Below are 9,403 nucleotides of genomic sequence, written 5' to 3'. Positions count from 1 at the left end.
TACTGTCTACTGGGGTTTTATATTTCTGGCTCCATTATCAAATAGATATTGATTCCCTACATGAGAACATTTTCCAGAAAGTGCTATTGAGCTCCATGTTGCAGGTCTTTTTTTTTTTTCTCTGTCCAAGATGCAAACATTTCATGTTTGGCTGAAGGTAAATGCAAACAAATATTAACTATCTTGCTTTTTTTTAAAATTTATTTTCCTGAGAACAGCAACAATCTAAATGGATTGTTTGGGGCTGGGGGGGAATGGGAAGTTGGCAAAACTCCTTTTCTGTGCCACCAAGTAGCCAAACTCCCAAGTTCACCAAGTATTTCAGTAGAAAGAAGGAATGTGATGGTTTGGCTTGTGAGCCCAGGCTCAGAAATGCTTCCCCTGCTCTTAGCTCTGCCTGAGCAATTTCTTAATTACCCCTTCCCTGCTGTTAAGAGCACTTTCCTATCCCTCCTTCAGAGGAACAAGGGATCCTGTCTCCTCCCCCTTGAAGACATGCTGTTAATTCAAATTAACCATGGTCAAATAGAAAGAAGTCACTCCTGGAGTGTGTCCCTGCATCTCTCCTGTCTCCCAGGTTTATCCTCCTTCAACTGGATCAGAAACTGGGAGCTCCCGTGAACCCAGGCGCAGTGTCTGCATGATGTTGGGTTCTGGCTCTGCAACAGCAAAGTGGGTCACCAGCAGCTCAATTTTGGTGGCATTCAGACAGCTGAAGAGACACAAACAGGCCATCGACCAGCCCAGCAGCAGCCTGGGGCTCTGGCTTTTAATTACATGTGGTCTTTGGACCAAAATCATCCCTGTTCAAACATCGTCCACTGAAATGAGACTCCACAGTGGAGGAATTCAGGCCAATCTCGTGGGTTTTTTTTTTCTCTTTATTATTAATATATTTAACATCATTGTAAATATCTTATTTGTTCTCCCTCCAACTTTCCTAGGCAAGTTCCCTCAGGTTTTGATGCGTTTTCAGGTAGTGAAGAGAGATGAAGAGAACTTTTCCTTCTTATAGGAAGAAGCTTTAAGCAGTTGTTGCAGCTTCTTCCAGCTCAGGTGCCCTCTCTCCAGTGTGATGCTGCAGCTCAGTATCTGGCAGAAGAAGCTGGGTGCTTTGCTTGGTTTACCAGGTGGGAACTGTGACTGTCAGCAATGTTGCTGCTGCCTGTTCTCTCTGTGGGCACTGGAGGCACCCAGTGAAACCCACTGCGACATGGGTTCCTTTCAGGATGGGGCTGGTTGGTGTGGGAGCTGCTCCATCAAAGCCTGGCTGCTCTAGCAGCAGTGAATTAATTGATTTTCCCCTCCAGGAAGGGTTTCTGAGAGTTTGGAAGCCAAAATATGCCAAGAGTTAGGACTAAAGTGCAACTTCTCAAGCACGCGATGGATCTGCCCTCGGTCTAAGGTTTTTCTTCTGCAGGAGGAGCCTCTGCCTGTTTGGGCATGTGGTGCCAAAGGATGCAACTCCCCAGCAGGGTCTCCCAGCTGGAAGCTAATGGGGCAGGGAGGAGAGGGAGAGAGGCAGCGTGAGGCGGAGCAGAGGCTCCTCTGTTGGCAGCAGCTCACGCCGCCCCGGCCGCGCTCCCCGCGCCGAGAGGGTTTCCAGGGCAGATGGAGGGACAGGCCAGGGGCAAAGCTGCAGCTGCAGTCCTAGCTGGGTCGTTGCTCTCCTCCAGCCTCCAAACCACCAGGGTCAGAGCCCTGCAAGGCTCCCCAGCGATGCCACTGCTGGAGGATTCCATCCTGGAGAACATCAGCTGGGCTGCTGAGGAGACCCAGGGCAACCAGTCCTCGGAGCACACGTTCTTCTCCCCGGATTACCAGCATGTCCAAGTCCCCTTCGAAATCACCCTCTGGATCATGCTCGCCTCCTTGGCCAAAATAGGTAAGGCATCTGGAGGGGGTGAGGAAGGACGGGGTCTCCGTGGGGATGGTGTGGGCAGGGATGGTCTTTGCTGCACCTCTTCTCCAGTCTGGGGGCCTGAGGGAAGATGTCAGTGAGATCCTCAGGGTGTGCCAGACACACCTGCACGCCCAGAGAACAGCTACCCAGTTGCACTTTAGGTTGGAAATGATGGTTTCCCACCCAGAAATTCCCACCTGTGCCTGCCAGTGGTGCTAGTAGGAAAACTATCAGGGTTTCTGGGAATTGTAGCCAACCTCAGGACACGCTGAGGGGATTTTATCTCCATGAGCTTCTCACCTACACTGCCTGTGGGTTGTCCCCTGGCATCTTCATCTTCACATGAAGACTCCTTGGTCTTCAAAAGGAATAAAGCAACCCCTGTGCAGGGGGTTTTGCAGCCTGACCCAAAGTCTCCCAGTGTAACAACACCTGAGAGAGGATATTTGAACAGCTTGGACCTGTTTTTTGTTGCCTTGAGAAACTGAGCACAGGAAAGTGGAAACAATGAATTATCTTTTAAATTATCATTTATTTTTTTCCCCCAGGATTTGGGATCACTCTCTCAAATCACTGCTATTTTGAATTGTGGGGTTTTTTCCATAGAAGGGAGAAATCTTTGAGATGTCTTTAGCCCAGAATTTCTTTCAGATGAGAACAGTCTTTTTCTTTTGCTCTCCTTCATGTTATAGGATGAGATATCAATTTTATTAACATGCATGAAGAAATCATCATCATCACAGATTATTTTTTTCCCTTCTTCTACTTTGCTTTGGTCCAGTTTCTCTTAATAACTCACCTGGAGTGTCTGATGATTGGCAACATTTCTCTCTAATTTTGGGCTTGGAGACTGGTTTGAATGGACTTTTTTTTTAATCTTGTCTTTAGCTTTATGGGGTTTTTTAATTAAATACTATTTAAAGTGGCACAATTAGTAAGTAATGAGAATGTTTTTTGTGATTTTTAACTATAGAGAGTCTCTGTTGGGTTTAAAATCAGCAGCTGCTCTTTCTGTTCATGCTGAGGACACCTAGATCACCTCAGAAATAATTCCAAATATTTGCTTCTTTGTGCAGATGATTTAGTTTTTCTACTTGTGTATTACCTGAAAATATGTCTTTAACCTTGATGCTATGGTGAAACATAGCCTGGAGCAGCAGTAATTTGAGGAAATTTGGTGTTTTCAGTCAACTCTGATTTTCTAGCCCATTTCCGATGTGGTGTCTCCACCTTATTTGTGTGTGTGTTACCTGCTGAAGATGGGACCACAGGTGGTTCTTCACCCCATGGAGGAGTAGCTTGGGGCCCTGTAGTCACTTTGGGCTGGTGAGATGATCATTTCTTTGTCTGTCCATCTTCTCCCAGGGTTTCATCTCTACAACAGGCTGCCTTCTGTCGTTCCCGAAAGCTGCTTGTTGATATTTGTAGGACTCATCATGGGAGGAATCATTTATGGCCTAAATGACAAGTCACCCCCTGTTATGGACAGTGACATCTTTTTCCTCTACCTGCTGCCACCCATTGTCCTTGATGCTGGGTACTTCATGCCCAGCAGGCCCTTTTTTGAGAACATGGGCACCATCCTCCTCTACGCGGTGGTGGGGACGATATGGAACGTGTTCGGGATTGGCTTTTCCCTCTATGGGATCTGCCAGGTGAAAGCCTTCCAGCTGCAGGACGTGTCGTTGCTCCACAACCTCCTGTTTGGCAGCCTGATTGCTGCTGTGGACCCCGTGGCAGTCTTGGCTGTCTTTGAGGAGATCCATGTCAACGAGAAGCTGCACATCTTGGTCTTTGGCGAGTCGCTCCTCAACGACGCGGTGACCGTGGTAAGGACCAGGCTTTGTCTGGTGTCTCTGGTGTTTAGGGGAAGGATGGGCTGGTGCCCAGAGGTGGGATGTGGGGGCTGCAGAGGGAAAAGATATCAACAGCTGCTTCTAGGAGAGGATTCCTGGTCCCCTTCTCTGGCCTGAGGTCCTGAGAAGCTTGTGGGGGAACAAGCTCTTTGTATGTCTGGAGAAAGATGTGTGAGTGCCTCAGCACTCATGGAGTCACAGAGTCCTCAGTGTTGGAAGGGACCTCTGAAGATCACCTAGTCCAACCCTCCTGCTAGAGCAGGGTCACCCAGAGCACATCACACAGGAACGGGTCCACCCAGGTTTGGAATGTCTCCAGAGGAGACTCCACCACCTCCCTGGGCAGCCTGTCCCAGGGCTCTGGGGCCCTCGGAGTCAAGAAGGATTTTCAAATATTCAGGTCCTACCTCCTGAGCTCCAGTTTGTGCCCATTGCCCCTTGTCCTGTCCCTGGACACCCCTGAGCAGAGTCTGGCCCATCCTCCTGCCACCCCCTGGAGATACTGACCAGCACTGATCAGACCCCCCCTCAGCCTCCTCCTCTCCAGCTGAGCAGCCCCAGCTCCCCCAGCCTTTCCTCAGGCAGATGCTCCAGGTGGGACCCTGACCTCCAGAGCAGGTTGTTGACCCTCCACTGGCAGAAATCCCAGCAGCAGCTTTGAGTGCCATCGCTGCCAGCAGCCACCTCTGGGGAACGTCTTCTTCACGGCTTCTTTTCCCTTGACCATTCTCACCAGGTGCTCTACAAGCTCTTTCGCTCCTTCTGCGAGATGCCAACCATCAAGAGCATGGATGTTTTTGCTGGAGTGGGGAAGTTCTTCGTGGTTGGGCTAGGAGGAATCCTAGTAGGGCTGACCTTCGGGATGACGGCCGCCTTCACCACGCGCTTCACCAAGGACATCCGCGTCATCGAGCCCCTCTTTGTCTTCCTCTACAGCTACCTCTCCTACCTCACTGCTGAGATGTTCCACCTCTCGGGGATCGTGGCGTAAGTGTGTCCCAGCAGCTCACCTGCCCAGGAGAGCTGTCTGCAGAGAGTCACTGAAAAGTGTCAGGAGAAGGTTTAACGTAAGTTTGGGAGAGTCCCAGCGTGGTGGGGTTGGAAGGGACCTCTGGAGGAGAGATCTGAGGTCTTTGGTCTCACACAGGTTGTAAAACCACCACTGCTGCACAGACAGCTCTGCCTCTTTGCAGCCTGTCCTGTTGGCTGCGGGGGCAACCTTGGTTTGGTTTGGTTTTCCCCATGCAAGCCTGAATGATGCAAATATTTCCCTTTATGAAGTTCTGGGGTTAAATGTGATGCTTTCCCTGCACAGCAGCAGTTGTGTGGCTGTTTTCTGAGCAGTTCTTAGCTGGGAGGATCTATCCAACCCCAGCCACTCTAGGATTCTATGACTATGGACCATGTGCTGTGAAGTCCTCCACTTACCTTACCACCTGTTTGCATCCAGGTGGGTCACTTACCTGTGCTGGTCACAGCTGGTGTTTGCAGTCAGTCTGCCAGGCCCAGAGGCACTTCTGCAAGTTCTGGTCCAACTTCTCTGTAGGCTTGCAAAGAGATTAACCATGATGTCCTCTATGAAAGGACTTTTGAATGCAATGAAACTCCACGTGGATGGGTTTACCCAATGCCAATGGATATTGGACCTTGGCAATGTGAAGCTGTCTTGCTATTGCTGGTACAATTTTTAGATGAAAATGTTTCTGCCTGGGTTAAAATATAAAAAAATATGGAGCTGCAGTTTTTTGGGTGCTCAGTTGTTTTGCCCTTGAAAGGTTGCTGGTCTGAAAAGGTATTGATTTGAAAAGCTGATGCATTAGGCAAAGCACACGTGCCTTGGAACCTGGGGAACCAATTAGCCATGAGAAATGGCAAGGGAGAAGTTCTAACTGGGGCTGCAGGCTTCTGGAGTGACCTTGGGGGTGCAACCCCTGAGGGAGTAAAATGGGCTGAGGGGAGTGACAGTGTTTCTGGGCTCATTGTGCAGCCTCAGGAGTCTGCTTGAACATTTTATTCTCTCTTGCTTGCATGGAGTCAATGGCTTCCTACCTTCAGAAGGACAGGGAGCTTCTGGAGAGAGTCCAGAGGAGAACATGGAGATTATCAGAGGGCTGGATCAGCTCTGCTCTGGAGACAGACTGGGAGAGTTGGGGTGTTCAGCCTGGAGAAGAGAAGGCTCCAGGGAGACTTTAGAGCACCTTCCAGTGCCTGAGGGGGCTCCAGGAAAGCTGGGGAGGGACTTGGGACAAGGGCAGGGAGGGAGAGGACAAGGGTTGATGGTTTTAAACTGGGAGAGGGAGATTGAGGTGAGACATGAGGAGGAAATTCTTTGGTGTGAGGGTGGTGAGAGCCTGGCCCAGGTTGCCCAGGGAAGCTGTGGCTGCCCCATCCCTGGCAGTGCTGAAGGGCAGGTTGGATGGGGCTTGGAGCAGCCTGGGCTGGTGGGAGGTGTCCCTGCCCAGGCAGGGGGGTTGGAACCTGATGTCCTTGAAGGTTTCTTCCAACCCAATCATTCTATGATTCTATATAGTGTTTTATTGTCCTGCTGGTCCTCTTGATATTGTTGGGCAGATATAGGAAGTGAATCCTGAGATGTCTGCAAGCATGTAAGACTTGATGAACCCAATTTTTTTTAACGTGCCAATTTTGTGTGCCTAAGCAGAAAAAAACCCTCTAAAACTCCTGTTCTTATGTTCTCAGCATCATTGCTTGTGCCATGGGCATGAAACGTTACGTGGAGGCCAACATCTCTCTCAAGTCTCACACCACAGTCAAATACTTCATGAAGATGTGGAGCAGCGTCAGTGAAACCCTCATCTTCATCTTCCTTGGGGTTTCCACTATTGGAGAAAACCACGAGTGGAACTGGCCATACATCTGCTTCACTGTCATTTTCTGTCTCATTTGGAGAGCACTAGGTATGGTGAAATAAGATTTCTTCCTTGATGGGAGTGAAAAATGGGGTTGCATTAATTGAGAGAAGGTTCCTGCCCCCACCACCATCCTTTCCTGCTCCCCCTGTAGCTCCTCTCCCATGTCAGTGTGTCTTGGTCCCTTCATATCTTCACAATATGAGGGAGATTTGAAGTACACAGCTTGGGAATCAGAGAGCTGTGTGAGGCTCTGGCTGCCCATTCTGCCTTGCAGAGCTCCAGGGGGTTTAATTCATAAGGAGCTTGTATTCAGGAGCTTCTTTAATGGGGAAACTGGAGGAACCTTCAAGGGTCTGGAGATGCTGCTCTGCTTTGCACAGCTGACTTCTGGGTGGGTGGGAGTTGGGACCTAAAATGGAGGTGAAAGGCAAAAACGTGAGGATGGTTCTGCTCCTCCTCAAGAACTTCAGATAAGGGCTGTGAATGTCAGAATTGCCCAGAAACAGGGAATTGCTGAGGTTGGCAGGGACCTCTCGAGATAGAACCATGGAATGGCTTGGGTTGGAAGGGACCTTCAAGATCAACTAGATCTAATCCTCCTGCATGGGCAAGGACATATGGCCCTGCTTGAGCAGGGTCAGCTTGGCAGAACTGTGTCCAGATGGCTTGTATCTCCATGGACAGAGACTCCACCACCTCCCCAGGAAACCCATTGCAGTGTCTGATCAACCCCACGGGATAAAACCGACCAAGACTTGGTGATTCCAAGAGGGTTAAACATGAAAATACCTTCCTGATATTTGTGACTAAAGATAATCTCGAGCTCAGGTAGAATAAAAACCTGAGCCCTGGTCCCAGAGTAGTCTGGAATTCCTTTTTTAGGCATCAGAAATGATCAGAACAGGGGCAGTGTTGAACTGGTGTCCCTAGCTGTGTCTGGTGCTGATCTGGAGAGGCTGATTCCCTGTTGCCTCTCACACTGTGCAGTAAATCCCAGCAGTCCTGAGGGCCCACCTTCTCATTGCTGGAGGTGTTTAGGTATGAACTATGTCTTCAGATATAAAAGAGCAAACTTTTTTTTTGGCCAAGAACTGGAGAGCTGAGAAACATTCCCCGGGATTTAGGTTCACACACCACGGAGTCAAACGAAGTGAACTCCAATTTGATGGACACTTCTAGAAATGGCTGAAATAGGACAGTCCATGATGAGTAAGACAGAACAGAAAGGGGTTTGGTGGCTGTTGATAACGTGCCAAGGTTTGTTTTGGTAACTCTGCACCATCAATGCACTTGGAAAAGTGCTCATGAGTTGTGCACAAGTTGAAATGTTTCCTTCTGCTGAAGTGGGTTCCTGTGAAGTTGTTTGCTTACATGGGAAGAAGTTCCGAGTGAGCTTGACTTTGTTGTTGTTGTTGAAGAATTCTTCCTTCTTGACTTTCTTTAGTTCAGGAATTCTTCATTGCAAGAGGTAAGGAGCAGAGCAACATTCCCTGACAACCCTCTGGCTCTTCAGTCTCCAACTATGCAGCCCAGTCTTAGAAGGGCTCAGTGTTGCAGCCAAGAAAGAAAACCCTCTTTATATTCAAAATCCCTCTTGAATGAAATAAGAGCATGGAAACCAGGGCTGAAAATCACCCTGGGTAGCCGATCCTGGATAGGGTGGCCCCTAAAAGACTCTAGAATGACAGGGTGCTGCTCCAGATCTCCTGCCTTGGAGGTTGAGATGAAGCTCTGAGCTGCTTGGACCCATCCAGCAGCTCTGGATGTGCTGGGGGAGAATTGGCTGCCCATGGCTCTTGTTAGTTCAGTGTTCAGCTGGTGCTTTGGGTCTGCTCAGCAGGGCAGGGGTGTGTTCTGGGGACCTGCAGCCACTAACACCCCCCTGCAGAGCTTAGAGTCCTTCTGAAGGGAACTCCAGTTTCTCAGGTGGACTGTTAAAAAAAAACCAAACAAAACAACAAGGGGATTTGTTACCAAATGAACTCCCTACAATGTGAGAGTCGTAGCAAAACCCCCAAACTCTGCCTGATCACTGGTGTTTGCAACCCCCAGAGCAGAGACCTTGGGAGTTCATTTCTATCTGGACAATTGGGATGCAAACGTGTTGGACCAGGCTGGAGGAAAAGCCCTTCTCCAGTAGCATACTGGGAATCCAGCCCCTGGGGACTGGTGTTTGCCAGCTCAGGGCTGGTTTGCTGTGGAAGGCACAGACCAGATCCCATCATGACTGTGTTTTGTTTCTCTCTTTGTCTGATGTGCTCCCACCTGCTTCCCAGGGGTCCTGGTGCTGACCTTCCTGGTGAACAGATGTCACGTCAACACCATCACCAGTAAAGACCAGTTCATTATTGCCTACGGGGGCCTCCGAGGAGCCATTTGCTTCTCCCTGGTTTTCCTGCTCCCAGACTTCGGCCGGAAGAAGCTCTTCATTGCAGCAACAACTGTTGTCATCCTCTTCACCGTGTTTGTCCAGGTGAAAAGACTCTGGCTGTGAACGTGTGGCTTCAGGGATGTAGAGAGGTCTTCTTCTCTTTCTCATCTGTCTTTATTTCTTTTCTGTATCTCCTTGCATTTTGCTTTTTTCCTTTCTTTGTCCTCCCCCCCATTCTTTTTTCCCTTTCTTTCTTCCCCCCTCTTTTTCCCTTCCTTTTCCTTCCCCTTCCTCCTTTTTCTTCTACTTCCTCCTTTTCCTTCCCCTTCCTCCTTTTCCTTCCCCTTCTTCCTTTTCTTTCCCCTTCCTCCTTTTCCTTCCCTTTTCTTCTACCTCTCTT

General features: G+C 49.3%; 1 protein-coding gene across 1 annotated transcript in view; it reads left to right on the top strand.

The window, feature by feature from the left end:
• The first annotated feature begins 1,719 nt into the window (after window positions 1-1,719).
• LOC104387816 (sodium/hydrogen exchanger 2-like) overlaps window positions 1,720-9,403 on the top strand; it is a 23,274-nt gene continuing 15,590 nt past the window's right edge. The window contains exons 1-5 of the mRNA XM_009996607.1: window positions 1,720-1,885; window positions 3,269-3,732; window positions 4,496-4,746; window positions 6,460-6,677; window positions 8,909-9,105. Of these exons, the coding sequence (XP_009994909.1) occupies window positions 1,720-1,885; window positions 3,269-3,732; window positions 4,496-4,746; window positions 6,460-6,677; window positions 8,909-9,105 (1,296 nt within the window). The remainder of the gene's footprint in view (window positions 1,886-3,268; window positions 3,733-4,495; window positions 4,747-6,459; window positions 6,678-8,908; window positions 9,106-9,403) is intronic.

The sequence above is a fragment of the Chaetura pelagica genome, unplaced genomic scaffold (genome assembly GCF_000747805.2).
Source record: "Chaetura pelagica isolate M959 unplaced genomic scaffold, ChaPel_1.0 scaffold103, whole genome shotgun sequence".
Lineage (NCBI taxonomy): Eukaryota > Metazoa > Chordata > Aves > Apodiformes > Apodidae > Chaetura > Chaetura pelagica.
Note: the sequence above shows the minus strand (reverse complement) of the source record. Positions and strands in the feature narration are given on the sequence as shown.